The 22,499-nt window shown below is 40.0% G+C and overlaps 1 protein-coding gene across 2 annotated transcripts in view; it reads right to left on the bottom strand.

Annotated features, from left to right (window-relative positions):
• The window catches only part of LOC102444982 (macrophage mannose receptor 1-like), a 112,391-nt gene that overhangs the window by 42,942 nt on the left and 46,950 nt on the right, over window positions 1-22,499 (bottom strand). For both annotated transcript variants that reach the window (XM_006119498.5, XM_006119499.5), the window contains 8 exons: window positions 17,392-17,540; window positions 14,970-15,169; window positions 13,958-14,079; window positions 11,367-11,454; window positions 9,532-9,676; window positions 5,738-5,779; window positions 4,821-4,984; window positions 3,486-3,553 (listed from right to left, as the gene is read on the bottom strand). In XM_006119498.5, coding sequence (XP_006119560.3) covers window positions 3,486-3,553; window positions 4,821-4,984; window positions 5,738-5,779; window positions 9,532-9,676; window positions 11,367-11,454; window positions 13,958-14,079; window positions 14,970-15,169; window positions 17,392-17,540 — 978 coding nt within the window. The remainder of the gene's footprint in view (window positions 1-3,485; window positions 3,554-4,820; window positions 4,985-5,737; window positions 5,780-9,531; window positions 9,677-11,366; window positions 11,455-13,957; window positions 14,080-14,969; window positions 15,170-17,391; window positions 17,541-22,499) is intronic.

The following is a 22,499-nucleotide window of genomic DNA, read 5'->3' as shown; positions in this document are numbered from 1 at the left end:
CAAGTACGATGACCTCCTGTAATTTTGGGATGGACACTGTGGATAGGGCACTGGTAGCTGCTCCCTTGATAGAATTGTGGGGGGCTGTCTGCCTGCACTCCCATTTTCGAGCATGTCCCCTCTTACTTTTGACTGCCTCATTGCAGTCAACTTGGGCTGGCTCCCTGTTGTCATTAGCTTCCTCAAGGGGAGGCACTGGAGAAGCTGGTACGGTGGGAGGTGGTGCCAGGGATTTGTGGAGCCATTTAAAGCTGGCTCAGCTTCTTTCACCAGTGCCGTGTGTTGGAGCACTTGCTCTGGTACCGGTGCTTGTCGGTGCTCTCTCTGGTGCTGAGGAGGAGCACACAGGTGCTGTGTTGCGGTTAAGTGCTGGGGCAGTAGTGCTTGCTGTTGCTCTCGGCACTGCAGTGCTGGAGGTTCCTGAAGCATCTCCCCTGTTGATTCTGGGGGCCAAATGGGGTGGCTCATCTGACCAGAAAACCCTCTCTTGCAGATGCCTCTGAGGTGTTGAAGAGGCAGATTTATGTTTCAGAGGGTCTGCTGATTTCCTCACTGAGAGCTCCACCACCAGCTGTATAGCTCTTTCCAAGATGATCACGTGGAACCTGAGCTCCCAATCATTTCTGGCTCTAGCTGATGAAGTGCTGTAGCCATCAGAGGCTGGAGGCACATTTTAAATCCCTGAGCGCCCAGCATAATGACAGCCATTACCATTCATGGTTGAGGGCTGCAGTGGAGGGGTGTTCTTGTTTAAAACAAAGATCAAAACTTTGGGTTACAGCTGAGTTTGCACCTGTTTTGTGTAGTATTAATGCACCTTTAAACTAGGGATGTTAAAGACTAGTCAACCTGTCGACTATCCCAGTGGTGTGCAACCTTTTTTCATTCGCGACCCCAGCCGGTAGGGTTGCCAGATGGTGTCACCAAAAATACCGGACCCCCTCCCCCTCCCAAAAAAATGCTGGGCCGCCAAAATGCAGTCACAGCCACTTTAATTGCCAGGCCACTCCCCCCGCTGCATGTACATCAGGCATCGAGCCGGGAAAAGCAGAAAATACCGGCTGGCTGTATCACAGCGCTGCAATCCCCAGGAAGACAGCCACGACTCCCAAGAGGGACACGACCCACAGGTTGTACACTGCTGGACTATCTGATAAGCATTTACTTATTGGATAGTCCATTGGATAGTCGAATAGTCAATTCCTTCCCCCTTGAGGCAGCAAAGGGGGGGGGGGTACTTCAAAGCAGCAGTGCCACACAGCTGAGCCAGGGATCAGCTGTGTGGAGCTGCTGCTTTGAAACCCCAAGGCAGAATTTCAAAGGGGCAGCCTCCACTGCCACACAGCTGATCCGCGGCTCAGCTGTGCAGCAGTGCTGCCCCTTTAAAATGCTGAAGGGCCATGGAGCCCAGCTCCCCAGCTAACCCCAGGGATCAGCTGTGCGGCAGCTGCCCCTTTGAAACACCACCTCCACACATTTCAAAGGGGCAGCTGTGGAGCCCAGAGGAGTCCCCAGCTGATCCAGGTTCCGCTGAAATGCCACATGGAACCGAGGTCAGCTGGGGAGTCATCTGAGTCCCCTGCTGACCTCGGGCTCCATGGCTTTGAAATGCACAAGAGCCCCCACTGTACATTTCAAAGCAGGCACCCGCCTGCAGCCCAGAATCAGCGGAACTTCCCACTGGCCCTGGGCTGTACGCATAGTTCCGCATTCCTCCTTTGAAATGTACAAGAGCCCCAATGGGGGCTCTTGTACATTTCAAAGGAGGAATGCAGAAGTGCCTATTGACTAATCAAGTAGTCAATTAACCACATTTTAAAATCCCTACTTTAAAATTTCCCAATACTGGGACCCAGGACAATTCTGAAGGTATTACAGGGCCACAATGGAAGCGAGGGATTAGCATTGCATAGCTAAATCCAGACACTCATTTTCCCCAATCCAGTCTTCTCTTTCTTGCTGTAGGGCAGGGAATAGCATAGGCACCATTATATTGGCAGTGTGCCACCTGACTTTTCATCCATGTTGGAACAAAGCTGCCCACAGTCTGGCAAGCCAGTTATAAGGCTATTTTGTGATGTTGGAGCTTTACCAGTGGCAATATGAAGGAAGTTCTCACTCTGACTCAAACATTTGAGGATGGAGAACCAAATGTTGTAATGCTTGGTAACACAACGATTGTTAGAATACACTCTCTCCTGGGGACTACAGTGAGCAGTTAGCAAAACCAGTATTTGAGAATCAGTTTATGGATTGTTGTGTTTTGACATTCTGTGTGTGACTTGCATAGAACAAATGGTCCCTCTTAACAGTATACATCAAAAATTTGACTGAGGCCATCTTTATAAAAATAATTGGGAGGATTGTTAGTGACCTGTAACTGGTTTGTTCTTGTACTTCTTTGAGAAACTTCTTAAGGGGGGAGAAGATGGTCTTCTGTGATGTACTCCTAATCTTGAAATAAGTGACAAACTATAATGTTCAAAATCCATCAGAGCTGCTGAACATAAGAAAGCTTAATGTTTTAATATTCCTAAAGAATTAATAGATTTGCAAGAGTTTAGCTCTATTGACTTCAATGGAAGTTGGACTTCCATAAGGCCAAATTCCAAAATTCATTCCAGTATCAATAGGTAAACATTATTTTAAAATTCCTCAGGTGGCTTTCTTTGTAACAGCCAGAGAGCAAAATTCATCTCAAATTTGTCCCCTCTCTAGAAAAAATAATATAGCTATTATAGTGATGAGTCATATAGAAATGCTGTAGTAAATGATAAATATGGAATTTTTCTAAACATTTTAATGAAATATGCTTGTGAGCGGATGAGATCTTTATACCAATATTTAGTCCAGAATACATTTTTACAAGCTTCAGTAACAGTAAGGCTACATCTACACTGGCAGCTTCTTGCACAAGAACTCGTTTGTGGAAGAGTTCTTGTACAAAAACTCTTCCAGAAGAGAGCGTCTACACTGCCATGTGCTTTTGCACAAGAGACGTGCTTTTGCGCAAGAGCATCCATAGCAGTGTGGACGCTCTCTTGGGCAAGAAAGCTCTGATAGCCATTTTAACCATAGGGGCTTCTTGCACAAGAAATTCATGTTGCCTGTCTATACTGCCCTCTTCTGGAAGAGCTCTTGCGCAAAAGGGCTTATTGCTCGTGGGGAGAGGAATAACTCTTCCGGAAGAAGCCTTGTTTTACAACGCTGTACTGTAAATTTACTTCTGGAAGAATGCTCGTGCAGCGTAGACAGCCGGCAAGTTTTTGCGGAAGAATGGCTGTTCTTGCACAAGAAGCTGCCAGTGTAGATGTAGCCTAAGAGTGACATCATGGTCTCACTCAAGTCAATAATAAAATGATTTCAATTGCTTTGACAGGGCTATAGTTTCACCCTAGAGTTTTATGTAATCACAGCTTTGTCTGGTACAAGACTTATTTCGCTAGAGTACATGTTACTAGCCTTGATTTTGCTTGTTTACTTACCTAACCTTTTTATCAATGCTCAATTGTAAACCAATGAAATATGCGTCTTCCTTGCCATTTTTCAAGATCTAAAACAAAACCAAAAAAAGTCAAATGCTTCTTTTTAATATATAAAAAATATTTTATGGAGTGTAACTGCCTGGACAGTACATTACAGGCCCCCCTATGGATTGTTCCACAAAGGACAAAAGTTTTTCCATCCTGCAACAATACTTTTGACTCAAGCTTAAATTGGTACAGCTCATGTGTTTGCTCCACAAGTACCCAGTTCAACCCACAATATGTTGGCCAAGAAGGCCCAACACATTGTTTCCCTTCTAATTTTTTTAATTTAATACCTAGAGAAATTTCTAGTGATGGACATTCTCTTTCCTATAATTTTGATTAAATCCAAGGTAGATCCTTCACCCTCTATTCATTATTGCTATTATGCCAGTTGAGGAAATTTGTTTTTAATGAACATCTACCTTGTAAGCATATTTCTGATTTTATAAAACAGAGACTAGATCATAGGCTACAGGAGAATTTGCCCCCAAATTCCTATCCACTCAGGGTAAACAAGCTTTTCTTTGTGGCTCAGTCAATGCTGCAAATTCTCACTTCCCTCCCAAGATTTTGCCAGCCATTCCATACAATGCTGAGAAATATGGGACAAACAACCCTTCTTCTCAACCCCACATATACACCTATAAAACCTCTGATTTTATCTGGAGTATTGCATTTAAGGTCTTCCCCTCAAGCGACCTAGCAACTCAGGAATTTCAAGCCAGATCCTGTCCATTTTTAATCATTGATGGCTTACATTTTATTCCATTCTTTTTAGATGGACAAATAAAACAGTGGCTAATTCTGGTAATTATTATTCTTCAGAGTAATTTGGTTTTTGTTAAAAAGCTGATTTATAGGCATAAGTTGATTTAATTTAAAGTTCCGTGACAGTCCCTATCTTAACTAGTTTGCCAACCAAAAGCCTAATTCACTACTACATTAATAATATGTGGAGATATACCTATCTCATAGAACCAGAAGGGACCTTGAGCAGTCATCAAGCCCAGTCCCCTGCCCTCCCAGCAGGACCAAGTACCATCCCTGACACATTTGCCCCAGCTCCCTAAATGGCCCCCTCAAGGACTGAGCTCACAACCCTGGGTTCAGCAGGCCAATGCTCAAACCACTGAGCTATCCCTCCCCTTATTGCTGTTTTATGCCAATCAGAAACGTCGCTGATTTTACGGGCATCAAACTGGAATAAAATAGTGAATCAAGCTCTAAGGTGAAATATTCTGTGCCTGTGTTCACTGTGCTTATTGCTGAAGCAAGTCATGGTTTTCTCACATATCTCCATAGCATCTTTCTTTCGCTGTCATCATCTATGACAAGAAGTTCTCCAAAATTCTTCTTGCAAAACTCTCGGCCTTGCTCCATGGGAACACTTTCTGTGCTGAAATAGTATTGCCTGTCTCCTTGTATAATCCATCCATCATCTGTGACTTTATACTCTGTAAGACAAATCATGAGGACATATGTATTGTATCTAACATACAAGTTACACTCATTCCAATTTTTTAAAATACATTAGGAGGGCTGCAAACCCTGCTTGCTATGCTCACCAACCAACCCCCTCTCTCTGGCAGCTTTCATGGCCAGAGAGCAGGAGAGCTACACTCCCCAACCCCACTCTCTGTGAGAGCAGGGTGTCTGGCCGGAGGAGAGAGAGTAGGAGTGGGCTGGGGGTGCAGGGTCTCGGTGGAGGGAGTGAAGGAAGAGGCTTGGGGTGTGGGGTGTCGGCTTGGGCCGGTGGTTTGTACAGAGCTGCTCCCAATAGAACTGTGCTCCTTTGGGAGAAGTACAGTTACTGAGCATCCTTAGTTGCACTGAGCATGGTCAGTAGCTCTATTGAAAGGGAACAGAACTCTACAAACCACCAGCTTGCAGCAATGGAAGAGTGGCGCTATGTGAGGAGGGGCTGTAGCCAATAGGACCATGGGGGAAAAGGTCAGACAGGAGGGAAGGTGGCCAGGAGTACGGGGTGGGGGCAGGAGCTAGTGGGGCCCTAAGATGACCCTTCATGGGGGAGTGATGTAAGGACCAGAGGAGCTGCTTGGAGCAGATAGTGAGGCACCCTGTTTGGAGCTATGCATGAGCTGAGGGGGATGATGCTGATGACATTACTCTGGTGTCCCGCAGGAAAAAGATTTTTAGAGAGAGAGAGAGAGAGAGAGAGAGAGAGAGAGATTACTAAAAAAGCTCACTGGGAATGGGAGACTCCGTTGGTTCAGGTTTTACTGTTGCTCCTGTAAAATAAAACAACGTGTAACTCATCTCATAGCCCGTGTTCTTCCACTGACACATTTAGTTTACAGTAGTGAGGGATTTAGCGCAAAAGATACAAGGCATTTCTGAAACATAATTAACAAAATTAAGTAAAATAAAAGTCTTACATAGTACTCAAAATGTATACAGTAAAATTTAAAGAAAACATTCCTGCCCCAAAGCACTAATCTCAGTTATCACGGAATCACAGACTACTAGGACTGGAAGGGGCCTCGAGAAGTCATCGAGTCTACTCCCCTGCCCTCATGGCAGGACCAAGTACTGTCTAGACCATCCCTGATAGACATTCAGTTTAGAAAAGAGGAGACTAAAGGGGGATATGATAGAGGTATATAAAATCATGAGTAGTGTGGAGAGGGCGAATAAAGAAAAGTTATTTATTAATTCCCATAATAGAAGAACTAGAGGACACCAAATGAAATTAATGGGTAGCAGGTTAAAATTAATAAAAGAAAGTTCTTTTTTCACACAGCATGTAGCCAACCTGTGGAACTCCTTGCCAGAGGAGGCTGTGAAGGCTAGGACTATAACAGAGTTTAAAGAGAAGCTAGATAATTTCATGGAGGTTAGGTCCATAAAAGGCTATTAGCCAGGGGATAGAAATGGTGTCCCTGGCCTCTGTTTGTCAGAGGCTGGAGAAGGATGGCAGGAGACAAATCGCTTGATCATTGTCTTTGGTCCACCCTCTCTGGGGCACCTGGTGCTGGCCACTGTCAGCAGACAGGCTACTGGGCTAAATGGACCTTTGCTCTGACCCAGTACAGCCATTCTTATGTTCTTATTTATCTAACCTACTCTTAAATATCTCCGGAGATGGACATTCCACAACCTCTCTGGACAATTTATTCCAGTGTTTGACTACCCTGACATTTAGAAACTTTTTCCTAATGTCCAACCTAAACCTCCCTTGCTGCAGTTTAAGCCCATTGCTTCTTGTTCTATCCTCAGAGGCCAAGATGAACAAGTTTTCTCCCTCCTCCTTATGACACCCTTTTAGATATCTGAAAACGGCTATCATGTCCCCCCTCAATCTTCTCTTTTCTAAACTAATCAAACCCAATTCCTTCAGCCTTCCTTCATAAGTCATGTTCTCTAGACCTTTAATCATTCTTGTTGCTCTTCTCTGGACCCTCTCCAATTTCTCCACATCTTTCTTGAAATGCGGTGCCCAGAACTGGACACAATACTCCAGCTGAAGCCTAACCAGCGCAGAATAGAGCGGAAGAATGACTTCTCGTGTCTTGCTCACAACACACCTGTTAATGCATCCCAGAATCATGTTTGCTTTTTTGCAACAGCATCACACTGCTGACTCTCATTCAGCTTGTGGTCCATTATAACCCCTAGATCTCTTTCTGCCGTACTCCTTCCTAGACAATCACTTCCCATTCTGTATGTGTGAAACTGATTGTTCCTTCCTAAGTGGAGCACTTTGCATTTGTCTTTATTAAACTTCATCCTGTTTACCTATGACCATTTCTCCAATTTGTCCAGGCCATTTTGAATTAGGACCCTATCCTGCAGAGCAGTCGCAACCCCTCCCAGCTTGGTATCATCTGCAAACTTAATAAGCATACTTTCTATACCAATATCTAAATCGTTGATGAAGATATTGAACAGAGCTGGTCCCAAAACAGACCTCTGCGGAACCCCACTAGTTATACCTTTCCAGCAGGATTGTGAACCATTAATAACTCCTCTCTGAGTACGGTTATCCAGCCAGTTATGTACCCACCTTATAGTAGCCCCATCTAAGTTGTATTTGCCTAGTTTATTGATAAGAATATCATGCGAGACCCATCAAATGCCTTACTAAAGACTAGGTATACTCTTTATAATATAATGTAAGTTACCTTTTAAATGTGTCAGCATTAAATTATAACTGTTTTGAAATGCCTGGGGCATAGCAGATAGTTATCCTGCTCTAGAAAGACTTCTAGGCCTTCTGAACCTGCTTTTTATATTGATTTTATATAAAAATTAGTATTTGTAGTGACAGACAAGAGGAAAGCTAGATACAATCTGTCAACAGGTATTACTTGGTTTTTTCAGATAAAGTTTTTTTCTTTGAAAAATGGCCTTTTCTCTCAAATAATTTTTGTAAAAGAAAATTGGTAACTTTTTCTAATATTTTTCATAAAATCTTTTATTTTTAATAGAAATGCATTAAACAATGATTTTTGTATTTATTGAACTGAGTTTACAGAAAATGAAATGTGTTAACCATTTAGATAAGGCTTCAGATAAAACTTTCATTAGAAAAATATTGCAAAAATAAGCTTTACCATTTCAAATCCTTTAAAATGAAAATAATTTAATTTTTTTTTCTCAATTTATGTTCATGCACAATACCTGCTAGAAAAAAAGCCTATCACAATATATTGTCGCAGATTTTACCATTTCTTGATTATATTTCAGTAGCATAAATGACAGGCCACAAATCCTCTTTGAGCTTTGTTTGTCATAGCATGGATTTCCCAGGAGCTGAGACTGCATAAAATGACTTTCCATTACATGTGATGTCTCTCTATGTCATCTGTCTTTTAGTAATTTTCCTTGTTGAAAAAATAGACTCTCAAAAGTATTAACCTTTTGGTGAAATTTCCTATTGAATTTTCCAGAAATTTCTTTACCCAACAGAAGTGGATCTTTCTAGTCTAAATTTGCTCCCGTTCATCAGAAATATGCCCTTCACTTTATGGTCTCCCTAAATAAGAGACTGTGATGAGGCAATTGCTGGAACAGTCATTGAAATACTTGAAGTTAGCTATGTATGCTGCTTTTAGAATATGCCGTTTTCTTGATTTGGAGTTTTGGACTGGATGCCAAAAAAAAAAAAAAAAAAGCAACCCACCTCCCCTCCCCAGAATTCCTTAATAAAAGTGCCCTTGTGCCAGCCAGTCAAAATTTTAAGTTCAACACATTCAGAGCACATTTGTTCAGGTCCTCCTAATTCTGGATATGTTTGCCTGTTACCATAACTTTAAAGCTACTGACCTGTTTTTCTTCAAACTTCATTTGTTTTGAAGATTTCTGAGAGACCTAAAAATCAAACCATGTTTGAAGGAAATTGGTTCAGTAGCTGAAATAGAAAAATTCTACTGCATATGCAGAAAAACCCTACTGCTTATGTACAAAATTCTCAATTTTAATTTGATTTTCTTCAGTTTGGCCTAAACCTTTGATCTCATAATAGATATGTGCAAAATAACCACAATTTATAAAATCTGGCTTTTAACACACACACGCAGGAAAAGACCAGTTTTTCATGTTTTAAAAACTCAAAAAGGATTGAATTAATCTGAAGAGGGGGAAAAATCCTTTTCAATACACTAAAATTAAACCTCAGAAAATATAAATGTAAAAAACTTGGAGAAAAGAAAGAAAAAATGAAAAGGGAAAATTTGAATGGAATTTTAAACTGAATTTTAAAGTTATCAGTGTCTCTTAGAATAAATGAATGTAATTCAAAAATCACATTCCCTTCTTTAAGATATGAAAAAAAGCAAGGCAAACCCACTGATGTACTATCAGGACACCCGTTAGACATTCTAAGTCTTTCAATTTAATGAAGACAGCTGTATTAATACCCTCACTCTGTTCTCATTTTACTTCTTTCATGTAACATTCTAAAGGGTAGCTATTTATTTAAAATAATAAAAATACTTTCTTATGTTTGTTTATTGTTCTTATTTAAAAGACGTAATTGTACCTTTTTTTATTTCACAAATCCAGTCGTATACATAGTCACAATGCCTGTCATTCCATAACATGCTGGAATCTCCACTGACTTCTGTACAAAGTTCCATTCCTTGATAATTATTTGGTTCTCCATAGGCCCAGTTTGTATATATTACCTATAGTGGAAATAGAATTGTATTACAGGTTGAACCCCTCTAGTCCGGCACTCTCTCGTCCAGCAACATTCATGGCCTAGCATGATTTTAGTTACCCAGATGGCCACCTATCATGGGGGTGGCCAAGTTTCCTGTGGTCCCATATATTTTTTATAGCCACTACTCCTGACTCAATGTTCTATGTTATTTACCCCTAAACGTCTTCTAAAAATCGAGTAAGTAGTAGAAGTGTTGGTAATGCTGCTAGACAATATTGATTTCCTGTGTTTCGGCAAATTCTCTTGTTCAGCACCGGTCAGGTCCAAAGGATGCTGGACTAGAGAGGTTCAACCTGTACTATTTTCTTCATAGAAGGAGATAGTAACTGTATGCTGTAGAGAGACCCCAGTTTGATTTCCAGGGTCAATCTGGAAAATAAAGCTGATCAGAAAATGGAATTTCTATTCTGTGGGAAATTCTGACATTTCAAAATTTTCATCTCAATTCAGAATTCAAACACAAGTTAAAATTTCTAAATTTCTTGCAGAATGAAAACTCCAAAAAAAAGATTGAGACACATCAAAATATTTTTCCTTTGATAAGTTAAAAAGTTTTGTTTTATAATGTGTAAATATTATAATAATTTAAATAAAATTGTGAAAATAATATTTAATTTAATATAAAAGTCAAAATAAAATGAACTGAAACAAAGATGAAACAAAACATTTTGTCATATGGGAACAAAATAAAAAAATTGAAATGATTATTTTTAGAAAGACAAAGTGAGTGAGGCAATATCTTTTATTAGATCAATATCTGTTGGGAAGAGCAAGAGAGAAGCTTAAGGCAGGGGTTCTCAAACTTGTGATACTGTGGCTCTCCCTCTCAGTTGCTCATGACCCACCTCTCCATTGCTGCAACCACCCTCTCAGTTGCTCGCGACCCCCCTCTAAGTTGTTTGTGACCACCCTCTAAGTTGCTCAGAACCCCCCGGGGGATTGGGACCCACAGTTTGAGAAACACTGGCTTAAGGGTTTACTCAGAGCTCTTCTTTAGATTCTTTTTCATATTTTTTCCATCTAAAATTGCATTGAAATGACATATTCTCATAAAATATTGAGATTTCAACAAAATCACATTTTCCAAATGTAAACTGTTCTGTTGGTTTTTTTACACCACTTCCACTGGAAAGTACCATAGCCAAATTCAGTACATTTACTTCAATTTTACACCCTCGCTTCAATAGACTTACTACTTGTACACCAGTGTATGACCAATTGGCTACAGATCTCTGAAGATCAAGTTCTGGAAAAGGGAAAATTTTAAAAACCTAAGCTTTTTTCTCCTATGTTTTATTTGTTTTAATTTTTACAAAACAAAAGCAGAAATGGGCAGCTATCCAGGATGCTAAGGTGCTACAGACAACTATACTAACTTCACCAAGTCTTCATCGCCAAAAACAAGCAAATGAGAGCAATTTCTCTTTCTGTTTATATAGACTACCCTTTTGCTCATATTAGTCACTTTTATTCTACTTTTATATTTTAATCACTTTTTTAAAAGACTGCTGTACACAAAAACTGGTTATCAGTCTCACACATTGCAGTTTACTAGGAGTTCAGGAATATGACTGAGAATAAAATTACAAACAAAAAAAAAGCATGAAGATTAGAGTCAGGAAAACAAATTGTGGAAAAATTAAATAACTCACTGAAGACCCATCACTCCAAGTAAATCCATCATCAGGATTCAAATAATATAAACCTAGCCAGAATTTCTGCTGATAGTATCCATTGTTCCTAAATCACAAGATATATAAACAGATTAAAAATAAACAAGACACACACATTTTTATATGAAATAAGTTTCAGAATTGCACATCACAGCAAGTAGTTTCATAAACTTTATGTGCAAATATTTCTAAAATCTGTTGGAAACATATCTGAACATTGTCATCAGATAATTTAAAATTTATTTATAGCTGTGTAAACGTGGTAGACTCTGGCCTTCAGAAGAAGGGATTGAACCTGTCATTGAATTTGCGACCAGAGTTAAATCCAAGTGCTTCGACTGCATGAGCTAAAAGTCAACTGACTCTCAACTATGACCAGAGGGAAAGTGAGTTACAGCTGCTAGGAGTATCTGTAGACTGGTAGTTGGCATTGAACTGACATGGAAATTCAGAGTCACATTTCTGTATAGCAAAAGTCCCAAATGCTGAATTGCCACTGGCCCAGTGGAAAACCCTCACACTCAACCATAATTTATCTTCATGACAAAGTTCCACCGGTTTAACTTCAGGTGTGATATTCCTGGGATTTGAGCTGCAGCAAGAAATTGTACGAAAGGTACAAAGAGGATAATAGTCAAGAACAAAGTGTGGGTGGTTGGGGCTAGACAGTAGGTATTTGGACAGATTAACAAAGGTATTAAGATATGTAATGATGCACATATGCATTTACTGTGATTTTCAAAATTGCCTACATGAGCTAGATTTTCAATAGAAGCATCTAACATTCTTAGGCACTTTTGAAAATCCTATTGGATGTCTACCTGCATTTATAGGCACCTAAATCCTTTTAAAAAATGATCCCATTGTCTGGGACTTGCTTAGTCAAACTGTTAATGTTGATAACTGCTTAGTTGGGGAAATGTTGCTGGTTTGGGGTTTTTTTTGTTTTTTTTTTTTGTTATTTTGACTTTCTCCCCACCCCATGCTGGAAAAGGGCCAAATCAATGAAGAATTTTAACCTTACTGAGACTGGAGAACCCCTCTGATGGTCAATGGTCCTGAATGGATGTAGCTGGCCCTTCTGTTTAGGACCTTTGTCAGGTACATAACAAATGAGATCAAGACTACAATAAAATCCACACATCCAGGGCATGGGCTCACCCTTCCAACTCACAGCTGTCCACACTCCATTGGGTTTTCTTTAAATGAAGATGGGGATAAGGTGAGACATCCAAAACCATATTTTTCTCCTTAAGCATGAGAGTTTACATATGTAATACTTCTATTCTCATATACCAGAAGAGATCCTGTTTGTATATCAGTATTTATACATTAAATATATTGTTGCGATTTTATTACCATTTATTAGTTGCAAAGGAATCAACTTGCATACAAACTGTCCTGCCAAATAAGGGCAGAAATACAGCAGAAGAAAATGGGATTTTTTTTTTAAAAAAAAAAAAAATTGGTTAAAAAATGAAGGATTTTTTTCATGTAGAACTATTGAAAACCTCAAAGTTGTTTACTGCTGGATAGATTATATATAGTCATCATTTATGAAGATAACAGTGGTAAAACAGTGTCTTAACAATGGGAAGCTAAAATGGTCTCTGAAATCACCTCAGGAAGTTGTACATATTTTTGCACGTGGGAAAGTAAGGTAAGAAGAAGACTGAATAAATATCCTATCTACATTCACAACGTGTTCTAAAGTCTGCTGACATGATTTATAAGACTCTGACTTCAATGGCCTTTGAATCAGATCCAAACCTCTAACCTACTCATACAAAATTTGTGATAGGCATGCTGATTTAAAAAGTTACATTTGATAATATTGATAATATATTCCTTATTTTATACAGTATAAGTTCCTTAAAAGAGACCACTTAATTGCATTCACATTCACTGCACAGGAACAAAGCTGCTGGAAATGGTTTCAGCTTCCTGGTTAATTAGAGACAGGGAAAAATAAAAACCCTGACCAGTTTTCAGTGACCATTTTCCTGCTCTTTCACAAATTTTTGTATGTTAGACCCAACAGGGCTGCTGACAATTGTGTGGGGTGGGGGAGAGACAGAGAAAAGGGAGGGAGTGGCAAAGGGAACAGTTTCCTCATGATTGAAGAGGTGATTTAAAAAGGGCCCATTGCTTTCAGCAGCAGCGGCAGGAGGAGAAGACCCTGGCTCTTTAAATTGCTACTGGACCCCATGCAGCACATACTGGGCAGCACTGAAGGTGCAGGAGGCTTACCCACAGCCCTGCCCCTTCCTCCCAAAGCCCCACTCCCATGGGCCTGGCAAAATTTGTTCTCAGTTTGGTACCAAATTACTTCTGTAGCAAATGTATACATTTCCAAATAATATGCAGATAAAAGTATACCAAAATATTAAAATTTAGAATTCCTGATTGTCAATATTATAATTCTAAAATAATTTAAATTGAATGACAAATATTGTACCAACATATGAATATTTAATTGATACCAGCTATTTCAGGAAGGATCAAAAGGCATTCTTCTCTTATTTAATAGATAAAGTGACAAAATAACTACAATGTAGGTAGATACTCACGCTATGGAACGCCATATAACATATTGTTCTTCTTTGCCATTAATAGTGGCCAAATCTCCTCCTATAGCTCTACAAAATTCTTGAGATTCCAACCAAGATCTCTTTCGGTCTCTTGAAAAAGGCTAATGAGATTATATTTTACAATCAGAGATATGCTGTATGTATCACAGAATCAAAAAAACATAAGCCATTTCCTTATGGTATGATGTCAATCTAATGTTAAAAATCAGACTGCATAACATTTAATATGTGTTGTACAGGTCACTGAATACCTTGTATCAGGATCTGTTTCACTTTAGATCAAGTTTACACTGAGGGAGAAAATCGACTTAAGACACATAACTCCTGCTATGAGAATAGCATAGCTAGAGTGGAGTAAAATTTCTGCAGTGTCTCCACTGAGGAGGTCGACAGGAGAAACTCTCCCATTGACTTCCCTTACTCCTCATGACCCCATGGAGTACTGGGTTCAATGGTGGTGCTGTCATCGGTCAATTTAGTCAGTCTTTACTAGATCCGTTAAATTGAACCCTGGAGGATTGATCTCCAGAGCGTCAATCTCTGGGTAAGCATAGGCAAGGATTTACATGCAGACATTTGAGTCATGGTTAGAGGATAGCATTGGTGAGACCAACCTTTATAATAATGCAAATAATGAAGAAAAATAGTTTCAAACCTAATAGGGGCTAGAGATAGGGGAGACGAACAGTCAGGTTTGAACACTGGAAGTGAGAGTAGAGCAACTGTGAGCCCCTCTCACCTATTATTGTATATTACTAAATAGTTGCTCTTTTCACAGTATCTGCACTGCAGTGATGATGAGTGAAGTGACCTCTATTTATAGCTTGTAAATCTTGTCTACAAAACACTCAGAGCACTTTTCAGGGAGGAGAGAAAGTGCTGATATGTCTAATCTGCATGCAAGTCATTCTTGTTTCAGTTCTTCTTTGCACTTACGTGTTTCAAACATGTACAGAGTCCACATTAATTGAGAATCGTTCGCTAAACTTACTTTGAAGCAGAAACTAATACGACTGTTTGAATCCCAACCTTCTGGGCACGTGGGGGCAGGAGTTGTTGTTGGAATGGGTGGAGGTGTCACACCCTGAGCCCATTGTTTGCAAAGAAATTTTGCCTTTTCCTCACATTTCACAACATCCCATAATCCACCAGCAATTCCAGTCCTCATAGCAACGCAACCTGACTTTCTTCCTTTATACATATATAAAAAAAAAAAAATTTTGTGTCATCAAGAACTTTATGAACTTTGAGCTCTGTCTTTATGTAAACGAGTCCTTCATCAAAGGTTATGCAGTGAATCGGAGGTATATAGCACATATCATCCTGTTTCATTTAATGGCTGGCCCTAGTAGCTTCACAACCTTCTTTTCTCTCACAACTACAGTTTTCCTCTGAATTCCAGTGGGAGAGCCCTACATTTTTGGTGCTATGTTCTCAGTTTTAACTGATCCCAGTTTTGATCTCTTTTAATGACTGCAGTGTCTAGACCTTTGTGGCCCACATGCCTTGTATAATTTATGAAAAAAAGGCATTCTTGATTGCAAACAGGGCTTTTTTGAAAGAGAGCATCCAGATTTTGTCTGGGTGCCCTCTTTCTAAAACACAGATCACTTTTTCGAAAAAGTTGTGCCTGTCTAGACAATCTCTTTTGAAAGAAAGATTTTTTCAAAAAAGCTTCTTTCAAAAGAAGTGTGTAGACTAGATGTACCCACTTCCAGTAAGGGTCCCATACCTTCCTTGACCACACTCTTATTGCTATCATCGCTTGCTAGCTGCAATTCCAGTTGTGCTTTGGCCTTCCTGATTACACCCCTCCATGCTTGAGATAGATTTATACACACACACACACACACACACACACACTCCAAGTTTCCACTTCTTGTAAGCTTCCTTTTTGTGTTTACGATCACCAAGGATTTCCCCGGTAAGCCTATCTGGTTGCCTACCATATTTGCTTTTCTTACTGTGCATTGGGACAGTTTGTTCCTGTGCCTTCCATAAGGCTTCTTTAAAATGCTGCCAGCTGTCCTGGACTCCTTTCCCCTTCATGTTAGCATCCCAGGGGATCCTGCCCATCAGTTCTCTGAGGGAGTGAAAGTGTGCCCTTCTGAAGTTCATAGCGTGTATTTTGCAGCTCTCCTTTTTTCAGGATCCTGAAATCAACCAATCTCATGATCACTGCTTCCCAGATTGCCACCCACATCTACTTCCCCTACTAATTCCTCCCTATTTGTGAGCAATAGCATAGGTACAAGGAAGTTGTACCCAGCATTCTCCAAAAACTTCTGTGTACTGCTGTATTGGTCTCCCAACAGATGTTAGGATGAATAAAGTCCCTCATTAAAACCAGGGCCTGTGATCTGAAAGTTTCTGTTAGTTGTCTGAAGAAAGCCTCATCTACCTCATCCACCTGATCCGGTGGTCTATAGAGACACCAACCACAACATCACCTCTGTTGCTCCTGCCTCTAAACTTAACCCAAAGACTCTCAACAGGCTTTTCTCCCTGTATATACTGGAGCTCTAAACAATCATACTGCTCTCTTAGGGTACATCTAAGACTACAAACCTCTTTCAAAAAAGCCTCTTTTGAAAGAGATCATCTAGACAGCCACAAGACTTTCAAAAAAGTGATCTGCTTTTTTGAAAGAGACCATCCAGACAATCTGGATGCTCTCTTTCGAGAAAGCCCTATTTGTGTACAATAATACCTTTTTTTGTTATTCCAATCAAATCATAGTTCTTTGACTGTGTCAGGACTTCTAATTCTTCCTGCTGGTTTCCCAGGCTTCTTGCATTCATGTACAGACACCTTAAATAACTAGCTGATTTCCCTGCATTCTGTGTATGGATCAGGAGTCCTCCTCTGTGGCACTTTCCTCCTTGTGTTTCTTCCTGGTATCCCACTTCCCCACTTATCTCAGGGCTTAGGTCACCATCCTCCAATGAACCAAATTTAAAGCCCTCCTCACTAGGTTTGCAAGCCTGCCTGCGAAAATGCTCTTCCCTCTCTTCATGTTCATAAGGCAATATCCTTATTATGATGCGGTCAATTATACCACAAGACCTCACCCTCACCCATACACTCTATTTCCCAGCTAGCATTCTGTTTAAGCCACCATGTACTCCATATCATTCTAGCCCCCCTATAAACAACTCAGTCTTTCCCATAACACGGGCAAATACAATTTCTATTTGCACCTTTTCCACCGTAACTAGCAAGCTAACATAAAGGAGGCATACAGATCACTTACACCATTCCCATCTAAGTAGCAAAAACAAATTCCGACAATTAAACCCTTTACCAAAGAAGCATCTGAGAACCGCCAACTGCTGTCCCATCCAGTAAAAGATATAGAAGTTTTGTTAAGGAAATTAATTACTCTCCAGCCCATACTGTAATACTGCATATACCTGGCATTTCTGAATTCCAGTGCGTGAATAAAACTGCTTCACCATTGGTCCACTTGAAAGTTCCCTTTTCCTCTATATTTGAAAGACCGATCCAAAAATATTTTTCAGGCCTCAGCCCTGTCAGACTAGTTAGATAAGCTAGTTCATATCTGCAAGAAAAGACGACAATAGTGAAATCAGTGTTAATCCAATATTTGTACATAGTATGTCATTATTACTGAAGAGTCATTCAATGTGTGGTTTAAACATACTTATTTGTACAAAACATCAAAATAAAGTGGAATTATTCACTTCTGAATTTATAGTTTCTCTCACCCCTTTCTTTCTGTAAAGAAAATTACATGCAGGAGCACTGAATTTGTGGGAACAAGAGAAACGAAAGAGGGCACCTCATGTGATCTTGGTGGAATATAATCTTAATTCTTGAGAACGCACAGTAGGTCTATATTTTAAACAATCTGGTCCTATATGCAAGACAGTTTGGTGTTAAAAGAACCACAAGTATCTAATGCAGATTTAGGCTATATCTAGACTACATTCCTCTTTCGAAAGAGGGATATAAATTAGACATATTGAAATTGCAAATGAAGCCGGGATTTGAATTTCCCACACTTGATTTGCATAATTGCATCACAGCATTTGTTCAAAAAATGCTATTTCGAAAGTGAAACCGCAGTCTAGACGTGGTTCTTTCGAAAAGAAATGCCTTTTTCAAAAGATCCTGTAAACCTCGTTCAAATCTCAGCTTCATTTGCAATTGCAATATGTCTAATTTACATCCCTCTTTCGAAAGAGGAATATATAGTTCAGACATACACTAAGAATCTGCCATACTACAGTGAGATATAAACAAAAGTAATTGCGTTTAAGGTGGATTGGTAGAAACTAAAATTCATTATTTCAGCTAACCATCATGAAAATCAAATCTATTAATTAAGAACCATTAATCTATTAACCAATCTATGAATTAAGCATCAAATCCATTAATTAACATCTATAAGTCATCACGGCCTGATGAAATGCATCCTAGAATACAAAAGGAGAAGATAGAGGAGGTATCTGAACCTTTAGCTATCATCTTTGAAAAATCATCGAAGTTGCAAGAGATTCCAGAAGACTAGAAAAGGGCAAATATAGTGCCCATCTATAAAAAGGGAAATAAGAACAACCCAGGAAACTACAGACCAGTTAGTTTAACTTTTGCGTCAGGAAAGATAATGAAGCAGGTAATTAAGGAATTCATCTGCAAACTTCTGGAAGAAAATAAAGTGATAGGTAACAGCCAGAATGGATTTGTAAAGAACAAATCATGTCAAATCAATTTGATAGCTTTCTTTGATAGGATAACAAATTTTGTGGATAAGAGAGAAGCGTTGGATGTGGTATACCTAGATTTAGTAAGGCATTTGATATGTTCTCACATGAACTTCTTATCAATCAACTAGGCAAATACAACTTAGATAGGGCTACTATAAGGTGGGTGCATAACTGGCTGGATAATAACTACTCTCTAAGAACGGTTAATGGTTCATAGTCATGCTGGAAAGGCATATCAAGTGCAGTTCTGCAGGGGTCTGTTTTGGGACCAGTTCTGTTCAATATCTTCAGCAACGATTTAGATTATGACATAGAGAGTTCGCTTATTATGTTTGTAGATGATACCAAGCTGGGAGGGGTTGCAACTGCTCTGGAGGATAGGGTCATAATTCAAAATGATCTAGACAAACTGGAGAAATCATCTGTGGTAAACAGGATGAAATTTAATAAGGACAAATGGAAAGTACTCCATTTAGGAAGGAACACTCCATTTCATACATACAGAATGGGAAGTGACTGTGTAGGAAGGAGTACTGCTGAAAGTGATTTAGGAGTCATAGTGGAACACAAGCTAACTATGAGTCAACAGTGTGACTTAACAGAAGTGTTGTCAGTAAGACACGAGAAGTCATTCTTTTACTGTACTTTGTGCTGATTAGGCCTCAGTTGGAGTATTGTGTCTAGTTCTGGGCTCCACATTTCAAGAAAGATGTGGAGAAATTGGAGAGGGCCCAGAGGAGAGCAACAAAAATGATTAAAGATCTAGAAAACATGAGCTATGAGGCAAGGCTGAAGGAATTGGATTAGTTTAATTTGGAAAAGAGATGACTCAGAGGGGACATGATAGTGGTTTTCAAGTATCTAAAAAGGTATCATAGGGAGGAGGCGGCAAAATTGTTCTACTTGTTCTCTGATGATAGGATAAGAAGCAATGGGCTTAAACTGCAGCAAGGGAGGTTTAGTTTGGACATTAGGAAAAACTTCCTAACTATTAGGGTGGTTAAACACTGGAATAAATTGCCTAGAGAGGTTGTGGTATCTCCATCTCTGGAGATATTTAAGAGCAGATTAGACAGACACCTGCCAGGGAAGAGCTAGGCCATGCTTGGTCCGGGCAGGGGACTAGACTTCATGATCTCTCAAGGACCCTTCCAGTTCTTGTATTCTATAATTTTGTCCACGTATAAATGTAGGGCTTTAGGGCTGGGAAGATGTAGAAATAAAAGTCAACTACACTTAAAAGACAACAATACTTAGAAGGCTCATTGAAAATACAGTAGAGATGGTAGTTTTGCAAAGTCAAAGCATCTAAAAACATTTTGCATATGTTGTTATTATTCCAAGACCAGATTACTTTGCTGTTCATTATTTGTATTAAAGTTCTACCAGCAATGTGTAATTCACTTGTACACACATAAGAAAACACAAGCTATGCCATCTAGAATTTGTATACAGTCCTGGTAACACAACAGAAACAAATATGAGAAATTCTAAAGGGTCCACTGACTAAATATAACTAGGTTCTGACTTCCCACACTCTACCCTCCCTGTGTTCCTCCAACATGTAATACTGGATATTGTGCATCTCCTCATGTAAAATACATTGTGTTTGGTTCAACTGCAAGGGACTTTCAGATAGAAATGAACTTTTTGGTTAGCTTGCTCATGTTTTAGGATCCTCTTTATGGGACAAGGGCCAATTTGACATCAAACAAACATACATAATTATTTTGAATTCATGGTCATGGATGGCCTAAGTGGTAAAGAAAATGATTCTACAGGAATGAATTGAGGTCAGTGTGGCAGTGCCACACACAACAGCCTAAACAGAATTTGCAGGTTTTTCCCCCAGAGCTTGATCCTCAAATCAGCTCCAGGAAAATAATGATTACTTTATCATTATTGGGCTTGATACTCATGTGGCATATGCTTTCCCTCATTTTCACTAGGAGCCAGCCAAGAACCTGAGCAGATGCTGATAGTGCTGTGGGACCTGGGGCAGGATGGTTGTCAATGTAGCATGGAGATCAGCTGGCTCAGATCATATGATGGAGCTATGAGACAAGTTTTAATGAATTCATGCAATTAAACGGATGGGAAAGTCAGTCACCAAATGGCCCACTACAGAGGAGCAGGTGCTGTGATAAATAGTGTCATTGGCAATCTGTCAACTGGCATCTTCAACAAGCTTCAATTGCCTCCAACCTATTCCAGTCATCAGTGGGCTAAATGGTTATCCATATCCATGCGGCGGCTTTAACTTGATAGTTTCTGGTGAGGTGATCGCATTCTAACGACCTCATAAAAGTATATGGTTGGACATGCATTAACACGGGGTCTGGCAGGGTCATGGGACACCACCTGGGTGGACAAAGTAAGGAGGATATGAACAGGGTGGTGGTCATATTCATTGGAGACATAAGAGGGTTGGCAATTTCACAATGTAGGGCACCTAAATTATTCAAGGAGGATGGCGTTTGTGATGCAGATTTGTTCTGAATTATATAAAAGGGGACCATAGGGGATATTTGGGAATCTGTGGGGACTTGTGGGGAGGCAGTCAACCTAATTGCTGGCACAGCCTTGTGATGGATGTCCAATGCAGGTACTCCATAGGGAAGGTATACAGTGACCTGACAAATGGCTTGGGAAAAGGCTTAAAAAGGAGATGTTCACTAAGGCTATGTCTAGACTGCAAGCCTCTTTCGAAAGAGAGCGTCTAGACTGCACGCGGAACTTTCGAAAAAGCAAGCCGCTTTTTTGAAAGAAAGCAGCGAGTGAGTCTGGATGCTCTTTCTAAAAAGCCCTGTTTGCTTTCAAGAATGCCTTTTTTCAAAAGAGAACTTTTGAAAAAAGGCGTTCTTCCTCGTGGAATTAGGTTTACCGCCGTCGAAAGAAAAGCCGTGTTCTTTCGATTTAATTTCGAAAGAACGCGGCTGCAGTCTAGACGCAGGTGAAGTTTTTTCGAAAAAAGGCTACTTTTTTCGAAAAAAACCCTGAGTCTGGACACAGCCTAAGGGATTTGAACAGAGGGAGAGAGAGTGGAGCTCCTATGACTGCTATGGAAAGGAGCCCACCGACCTTTCTTAGAAAGCACCTTAACTGTGCTACAAGAATGGGGTAGACAGTAAGGTCCCAGCAATGTGTTGTCTGGAGGACCTGGATGAGAAAAGAGGGAGAGTGCCCAGTGTAATTAATGAATTGACATGGGATTACCTGTGGAGTAAGGATGAGGGCCTGAAATTTAAGCCATAGGCCTGGTATGAGGCCTAGGTAACAGTGGTCAAGACTTTCCTAATATAAAGCAAAGCTAGTGAGCAAGAGGCAGAGACTGCTCAGAATTTGGCACAAGCAGGGCTGGTATTGCAGATACACTCATACCTAATTGGTACTATGCTCAGGCCATAAGCACATTCCAGAGGGATGGTAACAGAACACCTCGTTAAGAAACATCTTGGAATCAATACACACTCCTTAGATAACAGGGACATACTGACCCAACTTCAGGACAAGGCCTAAAATGACAGCATGATGGATAGAAATGTTCTGATTGAACTACCGTGTACATAGTAAGGTAGTGTCAGAGCAACCTGAAATGCTAAAACTGATGTGTAATTTGTTTGCACACATGTATAAAAATGCCCCTGAAGGGAGTTGATTTTTCTAGACTATGGGGCAATGGAAAATCTTGCCCTTGACTGAGCTGGTCCACTATCAGTGTGTACATATACATAGTGGTTGTTGCATAAAAGTCTCCGCCCGAACTATTACTTGATTTTACACATGGATTT

This window comes from Pelodiscus sinensis, chromosome 2 (genome assembly GCF_052426305.1).
Source record: "Pelodiscus sinensis isolate ZL-2025 chromosome 2, ASM5242630v1, whole genome shotgun sequence".
Lineage (NCBI taxonomy): Eukaryota > Metazoa > Chordata > Testudines > Trionychidae > Pelodiscus > Pelodiscus sinensis.
Note: the sequence above shows the minus strand (reverse complement) of the source record. Positions and strands in the feature narration are given on the sequence as shown.